Source organism: Oncorhynchus nerka, linkage group LG9a (genome assembly GCF_034236695.1).
Source record: "Oncorhynchus nerka isolate Pitt River linkage group LG9a, Oner_Uvic_2.0, whole genome shotgun sequence".
Lineage (NCBI taxonomy): Eukaryota > Metazoa > Chordata > Actinopteri > Salmoniformes > Salmonidae > Oncorhynchus > Oncorhynchus nerka.
The window spans coordinates 10,348,929-10,374,842 of record NC_088404.1 but is presented as its reverse complement, the minus strand read 5'-3'; the positions used below and the strand labels follow the sequence as shown (position 1 = coordinate 10,374,842).

The window sequence follows — 25,914 nt, the reverse complement described above, 5'->3', positions numbered from 1 at the left end:
CCAAAGTTAATCTGATTGTTACAAATTCTATTAAGAGTCTTGACATAGCAATCTATTATTAAATAGACTTGACTCTTTAAGTCTCTTCGGTTTGTACAAAATCTAAATCTTACTCAAGATGACAACCATAACTAACATAATGATGTAATATTTAAAAACAGGAGAAAACAAACAATTGGTTGCCTTCTAATAGAGTCAAAATTCAAGTTATCAATAAATAACGTTTCAATCTCCTGATGCCAAATCAAGCAAGAGCCATGATGATTCAATTAGATTGTTTGATTGGCTTGTAATTCAAATCACTTTTGAATTTTTTTCATTACATTTTTTATTTAACCTTTTATTTAACTAGGTAAGTCAGTTCAACCCTGGCACCCACCTGAGTCGCTGGCAGAGCAATGGTCAGTGATGAGGCTGGGCAGACCTGGTACGGCCTGGGTAGTGAGGTACCAGACAGCATGGAGAACGTCTGTAGCGTGGATTCTGTTGTGATCTGGATTGATTGATTTAAAAAAAAAAAATAATTGGTACAATTCAATATATTTACCAAGACTAGAGAGCGAAAGGGAGAGAATATGAGACATCTCAGTAGTGATAACTTCCACTAGGCCACACTGTTTCTGTTTCTGCTGTAGAGTGAAAAGGATATGGAGAGATTGTACCGTAAACTAGTGTTAATGGAGAGTTGATAGAAAAATGGTGTAACATCGCCCTCTTGCGGAATACTGATGGTATGACACTTTTAACTCAACTTCAATATACTAAGGAAAACAAACGTAAAACATTAAGGGACAGTTTCCCGGGCACAGATTAAGTCTAGTGCTAGACTAAAAATGTACTCTACTAGGCTTAATCTGTGTCTGCAAAACAGAGTCATTAAGGTAAAACAGGAGCTTTTAAGAGAGCAGAGTCATTAAGTTAAAACAGGTTCTTACATGGTATGTCTCTGTAGCCATTCTCCAAAGCATGGAAGTAGTTCATGAATTCGTGAACCGGGATCTTGAAGGTCTCAAATAGGCCTGTGTCTTCAAAAAGCCTGTGAGAGACCTGGAATGAACACAGAGTGTTAGAGAGCTCACAGAACCAATCACATTCTCACCCTTCAGACAAACTCTTTGATTGACACTGAATGGTCTATGGGCTTATAGACAGCCTCATTCTCATAGACGTCTCAACACTCGCTTTAACTGTACAGATATTCTTAATTTATTCTGTGACAGCACCCAACCTGACACACATCGCAGACTGGGAACAACGTAGCACCCCTGAAACACTTAGGGGTAAAGTGCCTTGCTCAAGGGTACAACGACAGTAGTATGCAGAGATATTGAAGTTGGTAACCCTCCGGCTGCCGGATTACTCCCTGTAGATTTCCCTGCACGCAAGTCACAGGGTTCAAACCGGCAACCCACCAGTTACCTGCCCACTTCTCTAACCTCGAGGCTACCGCTTCTGTCTCAAACAACCAATCAGATTCTCACCAGACAAACACACTTTGATTGACACAGTGCCTGCTCAATGATAGATGGTTGACCATCAGCCTGTCTAATTGGTTGTTTCTCTCACCTGGCTGAGAATGCTTCAATGGCAGAAGATGAACTATTCTAACCTGTCCTCACCTGGTTACATCTCCCCTAACTAGACTGTACAGTAACTGGTCTCACCTGGTTACATCTCCCCTGACTAGACTTTACAGTACCTGTCCTCACCTGGTTACATCTCCCCTGACTAGACTTTACAGTACCTGTCCTCACCTGGTTACATCTCACCTAACTAGACTTTACAGTACCTGTCCTCACCTGGTTACATCTCACCTAACTAGACTGTACAGTAACTGGTCTCACCTGGTTACATCTCCCCTGACTAGACTTTACAGTAACTGGTCTCACCTGGTTACATCTCCCCTGACTAGACTTTACAGTACCTGTCCTCACCTGGTTACAGCTCACCTAACTAGACTGTACAGTAACTGGTCTCACCTGGTTACAGCTCACCTGACTAGACTGGACAGTAGCGGGTCTCACCTGGCTGAGGATGCGGCCACATTTGCCCTGGGTCTTCTCCATCAAGCTGAAGATGGGGAAGTTCCATTGGTTGAGGTGGCTCATTAGGGGCTCCAAGTCCTCCATCACTAATGGCTCCGGGGCCAGCTGGGGCTTTTCCTACAGAGGCCATAGACATGTTATAAGCCTTTATAATGTCTTTATGAACCTTTATATTGTCTTATTAAATATCAGAAAATGGTCTCTCTCTCTACTGTAGGTCATCAACATGTCATAAGGGGGCCAGAGATAGACGGCTGGTGGTGCCAATCTACTGTAGGTCATAAACATGCCATAAGGGGGTCAGATATAGACGGCTGGTGGTGCCAATCTACTGTAGGTCATACACATGTCATAATGGGGTCAGACATGGACAGCTGGTGGTGCCAATCTACTGTAGGTCATCAACATGTCATAAGGGGGTCAGATATAGACGGCTGGTGGTGCCAATCTACATGCACTGAATGTTATGTTGTTAGTAAATGAACTTTTGTCTTCTGAGGTGGTTGTGCCTCTGCCTGAGGAATAAGCCAATAATAACCCTCAAGTCCAAATCTAGACAGTCAGCTCCACTGTATTTGATCATGATTCACCTGTAATCATGGACTGAATTGCACCTGGGACACAAGGTTGGTGCAATGAATTATCAGGTGGAACAGAAAACCAGCAGTATTCCGGACCTCGTAGGGTAAGGGTTGAATACCCCTGGCCTAAAAGATGTAGACCTAGAAAGAAGTGTGAAAAAGAAAACTAGAGCTACCTCTATGGTTGCTGTGGCTGTTTCTCACCTCTGCAGGTAGCATGATGAGGTTTTGGGGGGTGTTTTTGCCCCCTTCTGCGTCCCCCTCCTCTGTCGGCGCTACGTCGCTGCTGTCGCTGTGGTTGGCCTCGTGGGTACTGTCGTAGTCTGACGATGCCACCACCTGATCCTCTGAATGGGGTACAGAGAAAGCGTTACCATGGAGATGGGACAACACCTTCAAAGCATTCAGCACTGCTGCAAAAACACATCACACATCTCTGTTGTGAGACAGGATCAGCCTGGTATCAGATCTGCTCGTCTTGTCTTCCCAACTAACTCCTATGGTCATTGTCTCACCATGGAGACGGGATTCTCACAAAGCATTCAGCACTGCTGCAAAGAATCCAATATTGCTACAAAGCATTCAGCACTTCTTCAAATCATTAAACACTGCTACAAAGCATTCATCACTGCTGCAAAGCCTTCAACCCTGCCGCAAAGCATTCAGCACTGCTGCAAAGCACACACACAAGTAATATCCACTCTTTGACAGGAGTATCCATTTCATACAATCATTGTCCTCTCTAGCATAGTTCCTGTGATGGATGCATAACCAGGCCAGAGCAGTACAATACAGCTTGGCTCAATGATGTGTAAGGGGAAGGTATCACTGGCAGAGATGACAAGCTAAACGATAGAAGAAGAGTCCATGAGTACAGTACAGCTCGGCTCAATGATGTGTAAGGGGAAGGTATCACTGGCAGAGATGACAAGCTAAACGATAGAAGAAGAGTCCATGAGTACAGTACAGCTCGGCTCAATGATGTGTAAGGGGAAGGTATCACTGGCAGAGATGACAAGCTAAACGATAGAAGAAGAGTCCATGAGTACAGTACAGCTCGGCTCAATAGTTTGAAAACGGTAGCGGTGTGGAAGGGGAAGGTATCACTGGCAGAGATGAGAAGCTCAGTTAAAAGGATGGTTGTACCTGTCCGGTGCATCCTGTCCCCTTTGTCCATGGATCCCTCCCCATGGCTCAGCTTTATGTACGGTCTCCCACAGCTGTGGTAAAGGAAAGTTAGAGGTCAGACAGAAGTGAATACGTTTTCATAAAGTACATCTATCAATGAATGGCGCTAGCTCTAAGATATTGTGGGCACCTGAATATGCCTTATTAAAACACTGGCCTGAGAAACATTTTGATGTGTACTGTACAGTGTGTCTATGACATACAGTGCATTCGAAAAGTATTCAGATCCCTTGGCTTTTTCCACATTTTGTTACATTACAGCCTGATTCCAAAATGGATTAAATAAAGAAAATCCTCAACAATCTACACACAATATCCCATAATGGCAAAGCAAAAACAGTTGTTTAGACATTTTAGCAAAGGTATTAAAAAAATAAACAGATTTACCTTATTTACATAAGTATTCAGACCCTTTGCTATGAGACTCGAAATTTAGCTCAAGGTCCTTGGTCAGGGAAAACCAGACTGAAGCCACTCCTCAGAAAAAGGCACATGACGGCCCACTTGAAGTTTGCCAAAAGGCACCTAAAGACTCTCAGAACATGAGAAATAAGATTATCTGGTCTGATGAAACCAAGATTGAACACTTTTGCCTGAATGCCAAGCATCAAGTCTGGAGGAAACCTGGCACCATCCCTACGGTGAAGCATGGTGGTGGCAGCATCATGCTGTTGGGGTGTTTTTCAGCGGCAGGGACTGGGAGACTAGTCAGGATCGAGGGAACAATGAACGGAGCAAAGTACAGAGAGATCCTTGATGAAAACCTGCTGTAGAGTGCTCAGGATCTCAGACTGGGGCGAAGGTTCACCTTCCAACAGGACAACAACCCTAAGCACACAGCCAAGACAATGCAGGAGTGGCTTCGAGACAAGTCTCTCTCCTCTGCTCTCATCCTTCTAGACCTATCGGCTGCCTTCGATACTGTGAACCATCAGATCCTCCTCTCCACCCTCTCCGAGTTGGGCATCTCCGGCGCGGCCCACGCTTGGATTGCGTCCTACCTGACAGGTCGCTCCTACCAGGTGGCGTGGCGAGAATCCGTCTCCACACCACGTGCTCTCACCACTGGTGTCCCCCAGGGCTCTGTTCTAGGCCCTCTCCTATTCTCGCTATACACCAAGTCACTTGGCTCTGTCATAACCTCACATGGTCTCTCCTATCATTGCTATGCAGACGACACACAATTAATCTTCTCCTTTCCCCCTTCTGATGACCAGGTGGCGAATCGCATCTCTGCATGTCTGGCAGACATATCCGTGTGGATGACGGATCACCACCTCAAGCTGAACCTCGGCAAGACGGAGCTGCTCTTCCTCCCGGGGAAGGACTGCCCGTTCCATGATCTCGCCATCACGGTTGACAACTCCATTGTGTCCTCCTCCCAGAGCGCTAAGAACCTTGGCGTGATCCTGGACAACACCCTGTCGTTCTCAACTAACATCAAGGCGGTGGCCCGTTCCTGTAGGTTCATGCTCTACAACATCCGCAGAGTACGACCCTGCCTCACACAGGAAGCGGCGCAGGTCCTAATCCAGGCACTTGTCATCTCCCGTCTGGATTACTGCAACTCGCTGTTGGCTGGGCTCCCTGCCTGTGCCATTAAACCCCTACAACTCATCCAGAACGCCGCAGCCCGTCTGGTGTTCAACCTTCCCAAGTTCTCTCACGTCACCCCGCTCCTCCGCTCCCTCCACTGGCTTCCAGTTGAAGCTCGCATCCGCTACAAGACCATGGTGCTTGCCTACGGAGCTGTGAGGGGAACGGCACCTCAGTACCTCCAGGCTCTGATCAGGCCCTACACCCAAACAAGGGCACTGCGTTCATCCACCTCTGGCCTGCTCGCCTCCCTACCACTGAGGAAGTACAGTTCCCGCTCAGCCCAGTCAAAACTGTTCGCTGCTCTGGCCCCCCAATGGTGGAACAAACTCCCTCACGACGCCAGGACAGCGGAGTCAATCACCACCTTCCGGAGACACCTGAAACCCCACCTCTTTAAGGAATACCTAGGATAGGATAAAGTAATCCCTCTCACCCCCCTTAAAAGATTTAGATGCACTACTGTTCCACTGGATGTCATAAGGTGAATGCACCAATTTGTAAGTCGCTCTGGATAAGAGCATCTGCTAAATGACTTAAATGTAAATGTAAATGTCCTTGAGAGGCCCAGCCAGAACCCGGTCTTGAACCTGATCAACATCTCTGGAGAGACCTGAAAATAGCTGTGCAGCAACGTTCCCTATCCAACCTGAAAGAGCTTCAGAGGATCTGCAGAGAAAAATGGTGGAAACCCAAATACAGGTGTGCCAAGCTTGTCATCAATTCAAAATAATGATGTGACATCACTTGATCAACACTATTCTACGGCCCAGATTCTATTGTGTTCTAAAGGAGTCAGTTAGAAGACGTGAGGAGAACCATTTGAGTCAAAGGAACAATCGTTTCATCATGCACATCATGAAATCAAGTTAATATTTCCCAGCTCTCTCTCTCTCTCTCGCTCTCATTCTCTCTCTCGTATTGCTTGGCAGACTGTTCCGTCCAACAATCTCTGTAATCTCTAAGCAAACTCATACCACAAAACAAACTGAAAATGCTGAAATTCAACATGACTTCAGTGAAGGAGCAAATATGACTAACCCCCCCCACACACACAAACAAGTGTTGAAAAAATGAGTTTGTTGTCTGTGGCTCCAGCTGTCAGTTGGTCAGACAGTTTACTGGTTTCCAACTGGGCTGTCCACCCATTAAAAAGAGCATGGTTTCCTACTGGGTTGTCCACCCATTAAAAAGAGCATGGTTTCCTACTGGGCTGTCCACCCATTAAAAAGAGCATGGTTTCCTACTGGGCTGTCCACACATTAAAAAGAGCATGGTTTCCTACTGGGCTGTCCACCCATTAAAAAGAGCATGGTTTCCAACTGGGCTGTCCACCCATTAAAAAGAGCATGGTTTCCTACTGGGCTGTCCACCCATTAAAAAGAGCATGGTTTCCTACTGGGTTGTCCACCCATTAAAAAGAGCATGGTTTCCTACTGGGCTGTCCACCCATTAAAAAGAGCATGGTTTCCTACTGGGCTGTCCACACATTAAAAAGAGCATGGTTTCCTACTGGGCTGTCCACCCATTAAAAAGAGCATGGTTTCCAACTGGGCTGTCCACCCATTAAAAAGAGCATGGTTTCCTACTGGGCTGTCCACCCATTAAAAAGAGCATGGTTTCCTACTGGGCTGTCCACCCATTAAAAAGAGCATGGTTTCCAACTGGGCTGTCCACCCATTAAAAAGAGCATGGTTTCCAACTGGGCTGTCCACCCATTAAAAGAGCATGGTTTCCTACTGGGCTGTCCACCCATTAAAAGAGCATTGTTTCCTACTGGGCTGTCCACCCATTAAAAGAGCATGGTTTCCTACTGGGCTGTCCACACATTAAAAAGAGCATGGTTTCCTACTGGGCTGTCCACCCATTAAAAAGAGCATGGTTTCCTACTGGGCTGTCCACCCATTAAAAAGAGCATGGTTTCCTACTGGGCTGTCCACCCATTAAAAAGAGCATGGTTTCCTACTGGGCTGTCCACACATTAAAAAGAGCATGGTTTCCTACTGGGCTGTCCACCCATTAAAAAGAGCATGGTTTCCTACTGGGCTGTCCACCCATTAAAAAGAGCATGGTTTCCTACTGGGCTGTCCACACATTAAAAAGAACATTCACAGAAGATGAAATAACATTTTTAATGAATGAACTTTATGAATTAACCCATTAACACAAACGCACAGAGAAATCTGAACACAAAATAAATCAGAACCACTGAAGCATGAACTGACTTCAAACGGACTAATAAGGAATGGCTCAAACATGGAAATGCATGCACACACACACACACACACACACACACACACACACACACACACACACACACACACACACACACACACACACACACACACACACACACACTTTCCTAACCCAGGGTCTCTTTTTGTTTCAAGATTTATGATGAGACTTTGGATTGAGTTGACAGCAACATCCAAAACCGCCTGTCCCCCAACTGCCTGTCCCCCCAACCACCTGTCCCCCCCAACCGGCTGTCCCCCAACCGCCTGTCCCCCAACCACCTGTCCCCCCCAACTACCTGTCCCCTCAACCGCCCGTCCCCCAAACTACCTGTCCCCCAACAGCCTGTCCCCCAACAGCCTGTCCCCCCAACAGCCTGTGCCCCCAACAGCCTGTCCCCCCCAACTACCTGTCCCCCAACAGCCTGTCCCCCAACTACCTGTCCCCCAACAGCCTCTCCCCCAACAGCCTGTCCCCCCAACTACCTGTCCCCCAACAGCATGTCCCCCAACAGCCTGTGCCCCCAACAGCCTGTCCCCCAACTACCTGTCCCCCCCAACAGCCTGTCCCCCAACTACCTGTCCCCCAACTGCCTGGCCCCCCAACTGCCTGTCCCCCCAACTGCCTGTCCTCCCAACAGCCTGTCCCCCCCCAACTGCCTGTCCCCCCCAACTGCCTGTCCCCCCCCAACTGCCTGTCCTCCCCAACAGCCTGTCCCCCCAACTGCCTGTCCCCCAACTGCCTGTCCCCCCCAACAGCCTGTCCCCCCAACTACCTGTCCCCCAACAGCCTGTGCCCCCAACAGCCTGTCCCCCCAACTACCTGTCCCCCAACAACATGTCACCGCCAACAGCCTGTCCCCCCCAACTGCCTGGCCCCCCAACTGCCTGTCCTCCCCAACAGCCTGTCCCCCCAACTGCCTGTCCTCCACAACTACCTGTCCCCCAACAGCATGTCCCCCCCAACTACCTGTCCCCCAACTGCCTGTCCCCCAAATTACCTGTCCCCCAACTACCTGTCCCCCAACAGCCTGTCCCCCAACAGTCTGTACCCCCAACTACCTGTCCCCCAACAGCCTGTGCCCCCAACAACCTGTCCCCCCAACTACCTGTCCCCCAAAAGCCTGTCCCCCAACTACCTGTCCCCCAATAGCCTGTCCCCCAACAGCCTGTCCCCCCCAACTACCTGTCCCCCAACAACATGTCACCGCCAACAGCCTGTCCCCCAACAGCCTGTCCCCCAACTACCTGTCCCCCCAACAACATGTCACCGCCAACAGCCTGTCCCCCAACAACCTGTCCCCCAACAACATGTCCCCGCCAACAGCCTGTCCCCCCAACAGCCTGTCCCCCCAACTACCTGTCCCCCAACAGCCTGTCCCCCAACTACCTGTCACCCCAACAGCCTGTCCCCCAACAGCCTGTCCCCCAACTACCTGTCCCCCCAACAGCCTGTCCCCCAACTACCTGTCACCCCAACAGCCTGTCCCCCAACAGCCTGTGCCCCCAACAGCCTGTCCCCCCCAACTGCCTGTCCCCCAACTGCCTGTCCCCCCCAACAGCCTGTCCCCCCAACTGCCTGTCCCCCAACCGCCTGTCCCCCAACCGCCTGTCCCCAAACCACCTGCCCCCCCTAACTACCTGTCCCTCAACCGCCTGTCCCCCAAACTACCTGTTCCCCCAACTACCTGTCCCCCAACAGCCAGTCCCCCAACTACCTGTCCCCCAACAGCCTGTGCCCCCAACAGCCTGTCCCCCAACTACCTGTCCCCCAACAGCCTGTCCCCCCCCAACTACCTGTCACCCCAACAGCCTGTCCCCCAACTACCTGTCCCCCAACAGCATGTCCCCGCCAACAGCCTGACCCCCCAACTGCCTGTCCCCCCCAACTACCTGTCCACCCAACAGCCTGTGCCCCCAACTGCCTGGCCCCCAACTGCCTGTCCCCCCCAACTGCCTGTCCTCCCCAACAGCCTGTCCCCCCCAACTGCCTGTCCCCCCAACTACCTGTCCACCCCAACTGCCTGTCCTCCCCAACTGCCTGTCCCCCCCCCAACTGCCTGTCCCCCCCAACTGCCTGTCCTCCCCAACAGCCTGTCCCCCCAACAGCCTGTGCCCCCCAACAGCCTGTGCCCCCCAACTGCCTGTCCCCCCCAACTGCCTGTCCCCCAACAGCCTGTCCCCCAACAGTCTGTCCCCCCAACTACCTGTCCCCCAACAGCCTGTGCCCCCAACAGCCTGTCCCCCAACTACCTGTTCCCCCAAAAGCCTGTCGCCCCCAACTACCTGTCCCCCAACAGCCTGTGCCCCCAACAGCCTGTCCCCCAACTACCTGTCCCCCAACAGCCTGTCCCCCCAACTACCTGTCACCCCAACAGCCTGTCCCCCCAACAGCCTGTCCCCCAACTACCTGTCCCCCAACAGCCTGTCCCCCAACTACCTGTCACCCCAACAGCCTGTCCCCCCAACAGCCTGTGCCCCCAACAGCCTGTCCCCCCAACTGCCTGTCCCCCAACTGCCTGTCCCCCCCAACAGCCTGTCCCCCAACTGCCTGTCCCCCCAACCGCCTGTCCCCCAACCGCCTGTCCCCAAACCACCTCTCCCCTAACTACCTGTCCCCCAACCGCCTGTCCCCCAAACTACCTGTTCCCCCAACTACCTGTCCCCCAACAGCCAGTCCCCCAACTACCTGTCCCCCAACAGCCTGTGCCCCCAACAGCCTGTCCCCCAAATACCTGTCCCCCAACAGCCTGTCCCCCCCAACTACCTGTCACCCCAACAGCCTGTCCCCCAACTACCTGTCCCCCAACAGCATGTCCCCGCCAACAGCCTGACCCCCAACTGCCTGTCCCCCAACTACCTGTCCCCCAACAGCCTGTGCCCCCAACTGCCTGGCCCCCCAACTGCCTGTCCCCCAACTGCCTGTCCTCCCCAACAGCCTGTCCCCCAACTGCCTGTCCCCCAACTACCTGTCCACCCCAACTGCCTGTCCTCCCCAACAGCCTGTCCCCCAACTGCCTGTCCCCCCAACTGCCTGTCCCCCCAACTGCCTGCCCCCCCAACAGCCTGTCCCCCCCAACTACCTGTCCCCCAACAGCCTGTGCCCCCAACTGCCTGCCCCCCAACTGCCTGTCCTCCCCAACAGCCTGTCCCCCAACTGCCTGTCCCCCCCAACTGCCTGTCCTCCACAACTACCTGTCCCCCAACAGCTTGTCCCCCCAACTGCCTGTCCCCCCAACTGCCTGTCCCCCCCAACCGCCTGTCCCCCAAACCGCCTGTCCCCCAACTACCTGTCCCCCAACTGCCTGTCCCCCAAACTACCTGTCCCCCAACTACCTGTCCCCCAACAGCCTGTCCCCCAACAGTCTGTCCCCCCTAACTACCTGTCCCCCAACAGCCTGTGCCCCCAACAGCCTGTCCCCCAACTACCTGTTCCCTCAAAAGCCTGTCGCCCCCAACTACCTGTCCCCCAACAGCCTGTGCCCCCAACTACCTGTCCCCCAACTACCTGTCCCCCAACAGCATGTCCCCGCCAACAGCCTGACCCCCAACTGCCTGTCCCCCAACTACCTGTCCCCCAACAGCCTGTGCCCCCAACTGCCTGGCCCCCAACTGCCTGTCCCCCCAACTGCCTGTCCCCCAACTGCCTGTCCCCCAACTGCCTGTCCTCTCCAAAGCCTGTCCCCCAACTGCCTGTCCCCCCAACTGCCTGGCCCCCAACTGCCTGCCCCCCAACAGCCTGTCCCCCCAACATCCTGTCCCCCCCAACTGCCTGTCCCCCAACTGCCTGCCCCCAACAGCCTGTCCCCCAAATACCTGTCCCCCAACAGCCTGTGCCCCCAACTGCCTGCCCCCCCAACTGCCTGTCCTCCCCAACAGCCTGTCCCCCCAACTGCCTGTCCCCTCAACTGCCTGTCCTCCCCAACAGCCTGTCCCCCCAACTGCCTGTCCCCCCAACAGCCTGTCCCCCCAACTGCCTGTCCCCCCCAACCGCCTGTCCCCCCAACCGCCTGTCCCCAAACCACCTGTCCCCCTAACTACCTGTCCCCCCAACCGCCTGTCCCCCAACAGCCTGTCCCCCCCAACTACCTGTCCCCCAACAGCCTGTCCCCCCAATTACCTGTCACCCCAACAGCCTGTCCCCCAACTACCTGTCCCCCAACAGCATGTCCCTGCCAACAGCCTGACCCCCCAACTGCCTGTCCCCCAACTGCCTGGCCCCCCAACTGCCTGTCCTCCCCAACAGCCTGTCCCCCCAACTGCCTGTCCCCCCCAACTGCCTGTCCCCCCAACTGCCTGTCCCCAGCCTGTCCCCCCACTGCCTGTTCCCCCAACTGCCTGCCCCCCAACAGCCTGTCCCCCAACTACCTGTCCCCCCAACAGCCTGTGCCCCCAACTGCCTGCCCCCCCAACTGCCTGTCCTCCCCAACAGCCTGTCCCCGCCAACTGCCTGTCCCCCAACTGCCTGTCCTCCCCAACTGCCTGTCCCCCCCAACTGCCTGTCCCCCCCAACTGCCTGTCCTCTCCCCAACAGCCTGTCCCCCCAACTGCCTGTCCCCCCCCAACAGCCTGTCCCCCAACTGCCTGTCCCCCCCCAACCGCCTGTCCCCCAACCGCCTGTCCCCCAAACCACCTGTCCCCCTAACTACCTGTCCCCCAACCGCCTGTCCCCCCAACAGCCTGTCCCCCCAACTATCTGTCCCCCAACAGCCTGTCCCCCAATTACCTGTCACCCCAACAGCCTGTCCCCCCAATTAGCCTGTCCCCAACCCAACTAACTACCTGTCCCCCAACAGCATGTCCCTGCCAACAGCCTGACCCCCCAACTGCCTGTCCCCCAACTGCCTGGCCCCCCAACTGCCTGTCCTCCCCAACAGCCTGTCCCCCAACTGCCTGTCCCCCCCAACTGCCTGTCCCCCCAACTGCCTGTCCTCCCCAACAGCCTGTCCCCCCCAACTGCCTGTCCCCCCAACTGCCTGTTCCCCCAACTGCCTGCCCCCCAACAGCCTGTCCCCCAACTACCTGTCCCCCCAACAGCCTGTGCCCCCAACTGCCTGCCCCCCCAACTGCCTGTCCTCCCAACAGCCTGTCCCCCAACTGCCTGTCCCCCAACTGCCTGTCCCCCCAACCGCCTGTCCCCCAAACCGCCTGTCCCAACTACCTGTCCCCCCAACTGCCTGTCCCCCAAACTACCTGTCCCCCCAACTACCTGTCCCCCAACAGTCTGTCCCCCCAACTACCTGTCCCCCAACAGCCTGTGCCCCCAACAGCCTGTCCCCCCAACTACCTGTTCCCCAAAAGCCTGTCCCCCAACTACCTGTCCCCCAACAGCCTGTGCCCCCAACAGCCTGTCCCCCAACTACCTGTCCCCCAACAGCCTGTCCCCCAACTACCTGTCACCCCAACAGCCTGTCCCCCAACAGCCTGTCCCCCAACTACCTGTCCCCCCAACAGCATGTCCCGCCAACAGCCTGACCCCCAACTGCCTGTCCCCCCAACTACCTGTCCCCCAACAGCCCTTGCCCCCAACTGCCTGGCCCCCCAACTGCCTGTCCCCCCCAACTGCCTGTCCCCCCCAACTGCCTGTCTTCCCCAAAAGCCTGTCCCCCCAACTGCCTGTCCCCCCCAACTGCCTGTCCCCCAACTGCCTGCCCCCCAACAGCCTGTCCCCCCAACAGCCTGTCCCCCAACTGTCTGACCCCCAACTGCCTGTCCCCCAACTACCTGTCCACCCCAACTGCCTGTCCTCCCCAACAGCCTGTCCCCCCCAACTGCCTGTCCACCCCAACTGCCTGTCCCCCCCAACTGCCTGCACCCCCAACAGCCTGTCCCCCAACTACCTGTCCCCCAACAGCCTGTCCCCCAACAGTCTGTTCCCCCAACTACCTGTCCCCCAACAGCCTGTTCCCCCAACAGCCTGTCCCCCAACTACCTGTTCCCCCAAAAGCCTGTCGCCCCCAACTAGCCTGTCCCCCAACAGCCTGTGCCCCCAACAGCCTGTCCCCCCAACTACCTGTCCCCCAACAGCCTGTCCCCCCAACTCCCTGTCACCCCAACAGCCTGTCCCCCAACTACCTGTCCCCCAACAGCATGTCCCCGCCAACAGCCTGACACCCCCAACTGCCTGTCCCCCAACTACCTGTCCCCCAACAGCCTGTGCCCCCAACTGCCTGGCCCCCCAACTGCCTGTCCCCCAACTGCCTGTCCCCCCCAACTGCCTGTCCTCCCCAAAAGCCTGTCCCCCCCAACTGCCTGTCCCCCCAACTGCCTGTCCCCCAACTGCCTGCCCCCAACCGCCTGTCCCCCAACAGCCTTTCCCCCAACTACCTGTCCCCCAACAGCCTGTCCCCCCCAATTACCTGTCACCCCAACAGCCTGTCCCCCAACAGCCTGTCCCCCAACTACCTGTCCCCCAACAGCATGTCCCTGCCAACAGTCTGACCCCCCCAACTGCCTGTCCCCCAACTGCCTGGCCCCCAACTGCCTGTCCTCCCCAACAGCCTGTCCCCCCCCAACTGCCTGTCCCCCCCAACTGCCTGTTCCCCCAACTGCCTGCCCCCAACAGCCTGTCCCCCCCAACTACCTGTCCCCCAACAGCCTGTGCCCCCAACTGCCTGCCCCCCAACTGCCTGTCCTCCCCAACAGCCTGTCCCCCCCAACTGCCTGTCCCCCCCCAACTGCCTGTCCCCCCCAACCGCCTGTCCCCCAAACCGCCTGTCCCCCCCAACTACCTGTCCCCCAACTGCCTGTCCCCCAAACTACCTGTCCCCCCCAACTACCTGTCCCCCAACAGCCTGTCCCCCAACAGTCTGTCCCCCAACTACCTGTCCCCCAACAGCCTGTGCCCCCAACAGCCTGTCCCCCAACTACCTGTTCCCCCAAAAGCCTGTCCCCCCAACTACCTGTCCCCCAACTACCTGTTCCCCAAAAGCCTGTCCCCCAACTACCTGTCCCCCAACAGCCTGTGCCCCCAACAGCCTGTCCCCCAACTACCTGTCCCCCAACAGCCTGTCACCCCCAACTACCTGTCACCCCAACAGCCTGTGCCCCCAACAGCCTGTCCCCCAACTACCTGTTCCCCCAAAAGCCTGTCCCCCAACTACCTGTCCCCCAACTACCTGTTCCCCAAAAGCCTGTCCCCCAACTACCTGTCCCCCCAACCGCCTGTCCCCCAAACCACCTGTCCCCCAACTACCTGTCCCCCAACTGCCTGTCCCCCAAACTACCTGTCCCCCAACTACCTGTCCCCCCCAACAGCCTGTCCCCCAACAGTCTGTCACCCCCAACTACCTGTCACCCCAACAGCCTGTGCCCCCAACAGCCTGTCCCCCAACTACCTGTTCCCCCAAAAGCCTGTCCCCCCAACTACCTGTCCCCCAACTACCTGTTCCCCAAAAGCCTGTCCCCCTACTACCTGTCCCCCAACAGCCTGTGCCCCCAACAGCCTGTCCCCCAACTACCTGTCCCCCAACAGCCTGTCACCCCCAACTACCTGTCACCCCAACAGCCTGTGCCCCCAACAGCCTGTCCCCCCAACTACCTGTTCCCCCAAAAGCCTGTCCCCCCCCAACTACCTGTCCCCCAACTACCTGTTCCCCAAAAGCCTGTCCCCCAACTACCTGTCCCCCCAACCGCCTGTCCCCCAAACCACCTGTCCCCCAACTACCTGTCCCCCAACTGCCTGTCCCCCAAACTACCTGTCCCCCAACTACCTGTCCCCCAACAGTCTGTCCCCCCAACTACCTGTCCCCCAACAGCCTGTCCCCCAACTACCTATCCCCCAACAGCCTGTCCCCCAACTACCTGTCCCCCCCAACTGCCTGCCCCCCAACAGCCTGTCCCCCCAACTACCTGTCCCCCAACAGCCTGTCCCCCAACAGTCTGTTCCCCCCCCAACTACCTGTCCCCCAACAGCCTGTTCCCCCAACAGCCTGTCCCCCAACTACCTGTTCCCCCAAAAGCCTGTCGCCCCCAACTACCTGTCCCCCAACAGCCTGTGCCCCCAACAGCCTGTCCCCCAACTACCTGTCCCCCAACAGCCTGTCCCCCCCAACTCCCTGTCACCCCAACAGCCTGTCCCCCAACTACCTGTCCCCCAACAGCATGTCCCCGCCAACAGCCTGACACCCCCAACTGCCTGTCCCCCCCAACTACCTGTCCCCCAACAGCCTGTGCCCCCAACTGCCTGGCCCCCCAACTGCCTGTCCCCCAACTGCCTGTCCCCCCAACTGCCTGTCCTCCCCAAAAGCCTGTCCCCCCAACTGCCTGTCCCCCCAACTGCCTGCCCCCCCAACCGCCTGTCCCCCAACAGCCTTTCCCCCAACTACCTGTCCCCCAACAGCCTTTCCCCCAATTACCTGTCACCCCAACAGCCTGTCCCCCAACAGCCTGTCCCCCAACTACCTGTCCCCCAACAGCATGTCCCTGCCAACAGTCTGACCCCCCAACTGCCTGTCCCCCAACTGCCTGGCCCCCAACTGCCTGTCCTCCCCAACAGCCTGTCCCCCCCAACTGCCTGTCCCCCAACTGCCTGTTCCCCCAACTGCCTGCCCCCCCAACAGCCTGTCCCCCCAACTACCTGTCCCCCAACAGCCTGTTCCCCCAACTGCCTGCCCCCAACTGCCTGTCCTCCCCAACAGCCTGTCCCCCCCAACTGCCTGTCCCCCCCAACTACCTGTCCCCCAACTGCCTGTCCCCCAAACTACCTGTCCCCCCCAACTACCTGTCCCCCAACAGCCTGTCCCCCAACAGTCTGTCCCCCCAACTACCTGTCCCCCAACAGCCTGTGCCCCCAACAGCCTGTCCCCCAACTACCTGTTCCCCAAAAGCCTGTCCCCCCCAACTACCTGTCCCCCAACTACCTGTTCCCCCAAAAGCCTGTCCCCCAACTACCTGTCCCCCAACAGCCTGTGCCTCCAACAGCCTGTCCCCCCAACTACCTGTCCCCCAACAGCCTGTCACCCCCAACTACCTGTCACCCCAACAGCCTGTGCCCCCAACAGCCTGTCCCCCAACTACCTGTTCCCCAAAAGCCTGTCCCCCCCAACTACCTGTCCCCCAACTACCTGTTCCCCCAAAAGCCTGTCCCCCAACTACCTGTCCCCCCCAACCGCCTGTCCCCCAAACCACCTGTCCCCCAACTACCTGTCCCCCAACTGCCTGTCCCCCAAACTACCTGTCCCCCCCAACTACCTGTCCCCCCAACAGCCTGTCCCCCAACAGTCTGTCCCCCAACTACCTGTCCCCCAACAGCCTGTCCCCCAACTACCTATCCCCCCAACTGCCTGTCCCCCAACCACCTGTCCCCCAACCGCCTTCGTAGCCGACCACCTGACCCCCTCATCCGCCTTCGTAGCCGAACACCTGACCCCCTGACCCCGTGAAAATAACGGACTAACTGTTTCCCCCTGCCAAACTTTTAAACATGTTTTATTCCACACCTGCTAGGCATCCGCACTCGCATTCATGCACACACACACACATGCACATACACGTGCACACACGCAGCACACACACACACGCACACATACATACACTGGATTGACCGTGCAAACTGCAAACACAACAGCGCTGTCTTTGTTGTGTGCTCAGGGTCATTAGGCTAAGGGTGGGTACCTACCCCCTGACTGAAACATTTCCTCAGAACGAGACACACTACAAGCCTTTGTGCCCTGTGTAACACCATGCTTTAAGGGGCTAATCTGCACTTTAAACAATAACAAAGTGTCCTCCCCGCCACTATTTCAGTAAAAAGCTGAGGGATCGGGCTAGAGAAATGTAACCAGTCTCAAATTCATAGACGGGCGCTATGGATGCAAGGACAGAGGATCCATTATATGAAATTATAGTTTTCAACCATGTTTTGAGGGTAAACAGTCCAAAAATAGATGTAGCAACAGCAGATTGCCCCTTTAACTGCTGTCGTTTCCTCTACTCCAGGTTCTTCAGCATTTGGGAGGAGCTATTCTAACTTAAACCATCTAAAATGCATCAGACGGCAGCTGAGAGATGTGTTTAAGAGGTTTCTGGTGTCCTCAAAGTAACTTTCACGTGGGGTTGGATGTATGTTCAGGAAAAAAAATACTATAATGTTCTGCATTGTATATTCTTACTCCAATCAGTTTGTGATCTGTCTGAGAGGGAAAGCTTTGTTGGGTTGTTGGTCCGTGTGGTTCAGCTCTGCTTTGTTTTCAGCCTTGGATTCAATACGGACCACGGAAGATCCGCGTTATAGCGAGATTGATATTTAAAGGTCGCTTTCGATTAAGCCGACATTATGTAGCATTTACCGTGAATGTGGTCTTGTGAATGAGGAAATATTGATTTAAAAAGATAAATAGCCTTAAAGGGGGAGGGGGTAGATTGAATCTAGCCCTTAGTCTTTGTGTATAACTCAATGTGGTTCTAGTCAGTCAGTCAGTAAGTAGTTTGTTTGGGTCTGTTTGGTTCTAGTCAGTCAGTCAGTAGTTTGTTTGGTTCTAGTCAGTCAGTCAGTAGTCTGTTTGGTTCTAGTCAGTCAGTCAGTAGTTTGTTTGGTTCTAGTCAGTCAGTCGGTAGTTTGTTTGGTTCTAGTCAGTCAGTCAGTAGTTTGTTTGGTTCTAGTCAGTCAGTCAGTAGTTTGTTTGGTTCTAGTCAGTCAGTCAGTAGTTTGTTTGGTTCTAGTCAGTCAGTCAGTAGTTTGTTTAGGTTTGTTTGGTTCTAGTCAGTCAGTCTGTCACGCCCTTGTGTTTCTATGATTTTCTATTTCTATGTCAACTTTGTTTGATGGCACATAGCCTTAAGCTTCACGGTTTGTTTTGTTGGCGTCATTTCGAATAAAAGAGAAAATGTCCCCCCCAGCCGCCTGTCCCCCCTCCCGCCTGCTCACCACGCTGCACCTTGGTCTAGTTCTTTTAACGGCCGTGACAGAACTTCCCACCACCAAAGGACCAAGCAGCATGGTCAGAGGTATGAGACAACCTGGGAGGAGTTAGAGAGGTGGTCGGTCAACCCAGGGAGAGTGCCAGAGCCCGCCTGGGATTCTATGGAGCAGTGCGAAGAGGGATACCGGAGAATGGAGTTGGCGAGACGAACACTGCTGGCAAGGAAGCCCGAGAGGCAGCCCCAACATTTTTTTGGGGGGGACACGGGGAGTGTGGCTGAGTCGTGTTGGAGACCTGAGCCAACTCCCCGTGCTTACCGTGGCGGGCGTTGTACTGGTCAGGCACCATGTTATGCGGTGGAGCGCACGGTGTCTCCAGTACGCGTTCTTAGCCCGGTGCAATACATCCCAGCTCCCTGCATCTGCTGGGCTAGGGTGAATATCCAGCCAGGACGGATGGTGCCAGCCCTGCTCTCCAGACCTCCAGTACGTCTCTACGGCCCAGGATATCCTGCGCCGGCTCTGCGCACTGTGTCTCCAGTGCGTCTGCACAGCCCAGTGCATCCTGTGCCTGCGCCCAGCACGTGCCGGGCCAAAATAACCATCCAGCCAGGACGGGTTGTGCAGGCTCCTAGCTCGAGACCACCAGTGCGCCTCCACGGCCCAGTGTATCCGGTGCCTCTGCCAAGGACAGGGCCTCCTGTATGTCTCTCCAGCCGGGTGAGTCCTATGCCTGCGCCTAGAACTAACTTTCCCATATGTCTCCCCAGCCTGGTGAGCCCTGTCGCAGCTCCACGTACCAGACTGCCCATACGTCTCCTCCCTCCAGAGATGATCCATGGCAAGAAGCTTCCAGTGATGATCCATGGCAAGAAGCCTCCAGTGATGATCAATGGCAAGAAGCCTCCAGTGATGATCCATGGCAAGAAGCCTCCAGTGATGATCCATGGCATGAAGCCTCCAGTGATGATCCATGGCACGAAGCATCCAGTGATGATCCATGGCACGAAGCCTCCAGTGATGATCCAGGACAAGAAGCCTCCAGTGATGATTCAGGGCACGAAACCTCCAGTGATGATCCATGGCACGAAGCCTCCAGTGAGTAGTCATGGCAGGAAGCCTCCAGTGAGGAGTCATGGCAGGAAGCCTCCAGTGAGGAGTCATGGCACGAAGCCTCCAACGACAGCCTCCAATCCGGAGCCTCCAACGACAGCCTCCAATCCGGAGCCTCCAGCAACGGGTCTCCAGTCCGGAGCCTCCAGCGACGATCGTCTCCAGTCCGGAGCCTCCAGCGACGACCGTCTCCAGTCCGGAGCCTCCAGCGACGACCGTCTCCAGTCCGGAGCCTCCAGCGACGACCGTCTCCAGTCCGGAGCCTCCAGCAATAAAAGAGAAAATGTACGCTCACAACGCTGCACCTTGGTCCAGTTCTTTTAACGGCCGTGACACAGTCAGTAGTTTGTTTGGTTCTAGTCAGTCAGTCAGTAGTTTGTTTGGTTCTAGTCAGTCAGTCAGTAGTTTGTTTGGTTCTAGTCAGTCTGTCAGTAGTTTGTTTGGTTCTAGCCAGTCAGTAGTTTGTTTGGTTCTAGTCAGTCATTCAGTAGTTTCTTTGGGTCTGTTTGGTTCTAGCCAGTCAGTCAGTAATTTGTTTGGTTCTAATCAGTCAGTCATTAATTTGTTTGGTTCTAGTCAGTCAGTAATTTGTTTGGTTCTAGTCAGTCAGTCTGTCAGTAGTTTGTTTGGTTCTAGTCAGTCAGTCTGTCAGTAGTTGGTTTGGTTCTAGTCAGTCATTCAGTAGTTTCTTTGGGTCTGTTTGGTTCTAGCTAGTCAGTCAGTAATTTGTTTGGTTCTAATCAGTCAGTCATTAATTTGTTTGGTTCTAGTCAGTCAGTAATTTGTTTGGTTCTAGTCAGTCAGTTAGAAATTTGTTTGGTTCTAGTCAGTCAGTAATTTAACACACACACACACACTTTGTACACAAAGCCTTGTCGCACTGATGCGCTGTCTGCTGGATCTGCACCGCACGGCACTGAGGTCTGGCCACTTGTGAGTTAAACAGGACTAGACAATCATCTGACCACACACACACATACACTCCTGCCTATTAGCAAGCAGCAGTAGGACGAGCCATGGTGACATTAGATAGGAGACTAAATACTCTCCTGTAGCGAACTGAGTTTTTGTACTGTGTGTAGTTGGACCTTAAGGAACCGTCTATGGAACAGTATCAGTCTAAAGAGCATCATTAGTCTCTGACATACAGTTCTTTGAAGCACCATTCAATTACCAAACTGTTTTGGTTTGCCAGGACCTACACGAGTTAGGGGTGAGATGGAGGAACTGTTTTGGTTTCCCAGGACCTACAAGAGTTAGGGGTGAGATGGAGGAAGTGTTTTGGTTTGCCAGGACCTACACGAGTTAGGGGTGAGATGGAGGAACTGTTTTGGTTTCCCAGGACCTACAAGAGTTAGGGGTGAGATGGAGGAACTGTTTTGGTTTCCCAGGACCTACAAGAGTTAGGGGTGAGATGGAGGAACTGTTTTGGTTTGCCAGGACCTACACGAGTTAGGGGTGAGATGGAGGAACTGTTTTGGTTTGCCAGGACCTACAAGAGTTAGGGGTGAGATGGAGGAACTGTTTTGATTTTCCAGGACCTACACAAGTTAGGGGTGAGATGGAGGAACTGTTTTGGTTTGCCAGGACCTACAAGAGTTAGGGGTGAGATGGAGGAACTGCTTTGGTTTGCCAGGACCTACAAGAGTTAGGGGTGAGATGGAGGAACTGTTTTGGTTTCCCAGGACCTACAAGAGTTAGGGGTGAGATGGAGGAACTGTTTTGGTTTGCCAGGACCTACACGAGTTAGGGGTGAGATGGAGGAACTGTTTTGGTTTGCCAGGACCTACACGAGTTAGGGGTGAGATGGAGGAACTGTTTTGGTTTGCCAGAACCTACACGAGTTAGGGGTGAGATGGAGGAACTGTTTTGGTTTGCCAGGACCTACAAGAGTTAGGGGTGAGATGGAGGAACTGTTTTGGTTTGCCAGGACCTACACGAGTTAGGGGTGAGATGGAGGAACTGTTTTGGTTTGCCAGGACCTACACGAGTTAGGGGTGAGATGGAGGAACTGTTTTGGTTTGCCAGGACCTACACGAGTTAGGGGTGAGATGGAGGAACTGTTTTGGTTTGCCAGGACCTACAAGAGTTAGGGGTGAGATGGAGGAACTGTTTTGATTTTCCAGGACCTACACAAGTTAGGGGTGAGATGGAGGAACTGTTTTGGTTTGCCAGGACCTACAAGAGTTAGGGGTGAGATGGAGGAACTGCTTTGGTTTGCCAGGACCTACAAGAGTTAGGGGTGAGATGGAGGAACTGTTTTGGTTTGCCAGGACTTACACGAGTTAGGGGTGAGATGGAGGAACTGTTTTGGTTTGCCAGGACCTACACGAGTTAGGGGTGAGATGGAGGAACTGTTTTGGTTTCCCAGGACCTACAAGAGTTAGGGGTGAGATGGAGGAACTGTTTTGGTTTCCCAGGACCTACAAGAGTTAGGGGTGAGATGGAGGAACTGTTTTGGTTTGCCAGGACCTACACGAGTTAGGGGTGAGATGGAGGAACTGTTTTGGTTTGCCAGGACCTACAAGAGTTAGGGGTGAGGTGGAGGAACTGTTTTGATTTTCCAGGACCTACACAAGTTAGGGGTGAGATGGAGGAACTGTTTTGGTTTGCCAGGACCTACACGAGTTAGGGGTGAGATGGAGGAACTGTTTTGGTTTCCCAGGACCTACAAGAGTTAGGGGTGAGATGGAGGAACTGTTTTGGTTTGCCAGGACCTACACGAGTTAGGGGTGAGATGGAGGAACTTTTTTTTTTGCCAGGACCTACAAGAGTTAGGGGTGAGATGGAGGAACTGTTTTGGTTTGCCAGGACCTACACGAGTTAGGGGCGAGATGGAGGAAGAGCAGGATGGGAAATGGAGGTATCACTGTCAAAAAACAAAAACCTAGTTGTTTCAACAAATTATTATTAAGTAACTGGTTCCAGAGACTTGTTAATTTACTGAACTTTTTGATCAAAGTTTTACCTGAATTTAAAACGTTTAATTGTCTCACAAAGACACTGCGAACCAAAAATCTCAAATTTGGACTCATCAGACCAAAGCACAGATTTCCACCAGTCTTATGTCCATTGCTCGTGTTTCTTGCCCCAAGCAAGTCTCTTTTTATTATTGGTGCCCTTTTAGTAGAGGCTTCTTTGCAGGAATTCGACCATGCAGGCCTGGTTCACACAGTCTCCTCTGAACAGTTGATGTTGTGTCTGTTACTTCAACTCTGTGAAGCATTTATTTGGGCTGAAATCTGAGGTGTAGTTAACTCTAATGAACTTATCCTCTGCAGCAGAGGTAACTCTGGGTCTTCCTTTCCTGTGGCGGTCCTCAAGAGAGCCAGTTTCATCATAGCGCTTGATGGTTTTTGCGATTGCACTCGAGGAAACTATACAAGTTCTTGAAATGTTCCCGGATTGACTGAGCTTCATGTCTGGAAGTAATGATGGATTGTAATTTTTCTTTGCTTATTTGAGCATTTGTTGATCACTGGTTTCTACATGATTCCATATGTAGCGGCAGGTAGCCTAGTAGTTAGAGCGTTGGGCCAGTAACCGAAAGGTTGCTAGACTGAATCCCCGAGCTGACAAGGTAAAAAATCTGTTGTTCTGTCCCTGAACAAGGCAGTTAACCCACTGTTCCTAGGCCGTCATTGTAAATAAGAATTTGTTCGTAACTGACTTACCTAGTTAAATAAATCTGTGTTATTTCATAGTTTTGATGTCTTCACTATTATTCTACAACGTAGAAAATAGTTTAAAAAAAATGAAAAACATTGAATGAGTAGGTGTGTCCACACTTTTGACTGGTACTGAATGAGACAAGATGAGCAAACACATAATTTTGCGTTGACTGACTTTTTGCCTTAAGTTTTCTCAAGTTGGAGCTAAATTTGGGGCAACTAAACATTTTAAGTCAGGTAACACTTTAACCCGAAAAGTTGTGTAAAGTAAACAAAAAAACGTCTGTGGAACTAGTTACTTAATAACAATAATGGAGGATGGATGAGGGGAAAGGCAGGGAAAGAACAGAAGGGTCTCTATTGTCTAATACATTCCGTGCTTCACCCTTACCCTCAAATCTGTAGGATCTTAATTGTGATATTACCATCACGGTGTTTCCTCCTTCATTTTCCATCGTGTCAGCATTCAGTAACGTACTAATTTAAGCAGAAATAACGCCAACTTTGAAGCTTTAAAGCTATATGCTCCTTATCAGTGCAACCAATCTGGATGTGGTTCTGGATAGAGAGGCCCTCCTACTTCCATTCAGTTGAATACCTTTCTCCCACTGCACTAAACACACACACAGGCACATGCACACACACGGGCACGTAGACACACGCACACACTCTAAACAGCACTGCTGTTGTTATCTTCTCCACATCTGGAGCTAGAGTAGGTATTAGGTTGATTACTGGAAGAAGGTAGACGGAGTAGCTAGATTACTGGAAGTAGCTAGACTGAGTAGCTAGATTACTGAATATAGGTAGACGGAGTAGCTAGATTACTGAATGTAGGTAGATGGAGTAGCTAGATGACTGAATGTAGCTGGACAGAGAAGGTAGATTACTGGAAGTAGCTAGATGGAGTAGCTAGATTACTGGAAGAAGGTAGACAGAGTAGCAAGATTACTGGAAGAAGGTAGAGAGAGTAGCTAGATTACTGGAAGAAGGTAGACGGAGTATCTAGATTACTGGAAGAAGGTAGACGGAGTAGGTAGATTACTGGAAGTAGCTAGACAGAGTAGCTAGATTACTGAATATAGCTGGACGGAGAAGGTAGATTACTGGACCTAGGTTGATATCGGAGTAGGTAGATTACTGGATGTAGGTATATTACTGGAAGTAGGTAGATTACTGGATGTAGGTATATTACTGGATGAGGTAGATTACTGGAAGTAGGTAGATTACTGGATGAGGTAGATTACTGGAAGTAGGTAGATTACTGGAAGTAGGTAGATTACTGGATGTAGGTAGATTACTGGAAGTAGGTAGATTACTGGAAGTAGGTAGGGGGTAAACTGCGGCTGAGAGAGAGAGCTGCCAGTCTGCTGGGGTAAACTGCGGCTAAGAGAGAGGGGGGGGGGGGTGCGGGGAGTGTGTGCACGTCTGTGTCTCAATGTGTGTGTGTGTGTGTGTGTGTTTGCACATCTGTGTCTGTGTGTGTGTGTGTGTGTGTGTGTGTATGTGTGTGTGTGTGTGTGTGTGTGTGTGTGTATGTGTGTGTGTGTACATCTGTGTCTCAATCTGTGTCTCAATGTGTGTATGTTGTGTGTGTGTTTGCACATCTGTGTCTGTGTGTGTGTGCATGTGTGTGTGTGCACATCTGTGTGTGTGCATGTGTGTGTGTGTGTGTGTGTGTGTGTGTGTGTGTGTGTGTGTGTGTGTGTGTGTGTGTGTGTGTGTGTGTGTGTGTGGGGAGGGGGTTGGGGGGTTGCTTGTAGAGTTCAATCAGAGTTTATTGTATGCCTCAGAACATTTAGATAAGCAAAGCGCAGGAACTTATGAGAAATCTCAGACCACATAACGATTATTCTTTCCTATCCTATCAAAGGAGGTTAATTTAACAACATTTACTTTGGTTCATATTTTCGGGAAGGGTTGTTTGTGACAACGGGTGAGTGGGGGTTTGAGTGGGGGGTTGAGTGGGGGGATTTGAGTGGGGGGTTGAGTGGGGGATTTGAGTGGGGGGATTTGAGTGGGGGGTTGAGTGGGGGTTTGAGTGGGGGGTTGAGTGGGGGGTTGAGTGGGGGTGAGTGGGGGGTTTGAGTGGGGGGGAGGTTGAGTGGGGGGTTTGAGTGGGGGTTTGAGTGAGAGGAAAAGGGACATAAAGTACCTTTTTTTGTTAAAGAACTGTGTCTAATGAAAAATATATCACATTTGTGTGTGGGGGGGGTTAAACTTGTCCTTTAAGGTTGTCTGAGGTTGTGTGAATGTTAGAGGAGGCCCATTAGGCTTATTTGGAGGCTTTAGTGTGTGTGTGTGTGTGTGTGTGTGTGTGTGTGTGTGTGTGTGTGTGTGTGTGTGTATATAGTATGACTCACTCTCCAGTCTCCTCTAACCACTTAGGAAGTGAAGTGCAGCGCCTGCAGACTGAGGCAGGGTGAGGCGGGGTGAGGGCAGAATGAGGCATGGTGAGGCAGAATGAGGCAGGGTGAGGCAGGGTGAGGCAGAATGAGGCAGGGTGAGGCAGAATGAGGCAGGGTGAGCCAGAAGGTGCAGACTGAGGCAGGGTGAGGCAGAATGAGGCAGGGTGAGGCAGGGTGAGGCAGAATGAGGCAGGGTGAGGCAGAATGAGGCAGGGTG

At 53.1% G+C, this 25,914-nt stretch overlaps 1 protein-coding gene across 1 annotated transcript in view; it reads right to left on the bottom strand.

Annotated features, from left to right (window-relative positions):
* The window catches only part of LOC115126107 (cGMP-inhibited 3',5'-cyclic phosphodiesterase 3A-like), a 248,870-nt gene that overhangs the window by 18,219 nt on the left and 204,737 nt on the right, over positions 1-25,914 (bottom strand). The window contains exons 6-10 of the mRNA XM_065022295.1: positions 3,773-3,846; positions 2,831-2,973; positions 2,025-2,162; positions 936-1,047; positions 380-493 (exon numbers count right to left, since the gene is read on the bottom strand). Of these exons, the coding sequence (XP_064878367.1) occupies positions 380-493; positions 936-1,047; positions 2,025-2,162; positions 2,831-2,973; positions 3,773-3,846 (581 nt within the window). The remainder of the gene's footprint in view (positions 1-379; positions 494-935; positions 1,048-2,024; positions 2,163-2,830; positions 2,974-3,772; positions 3,847-25,914) is intronic.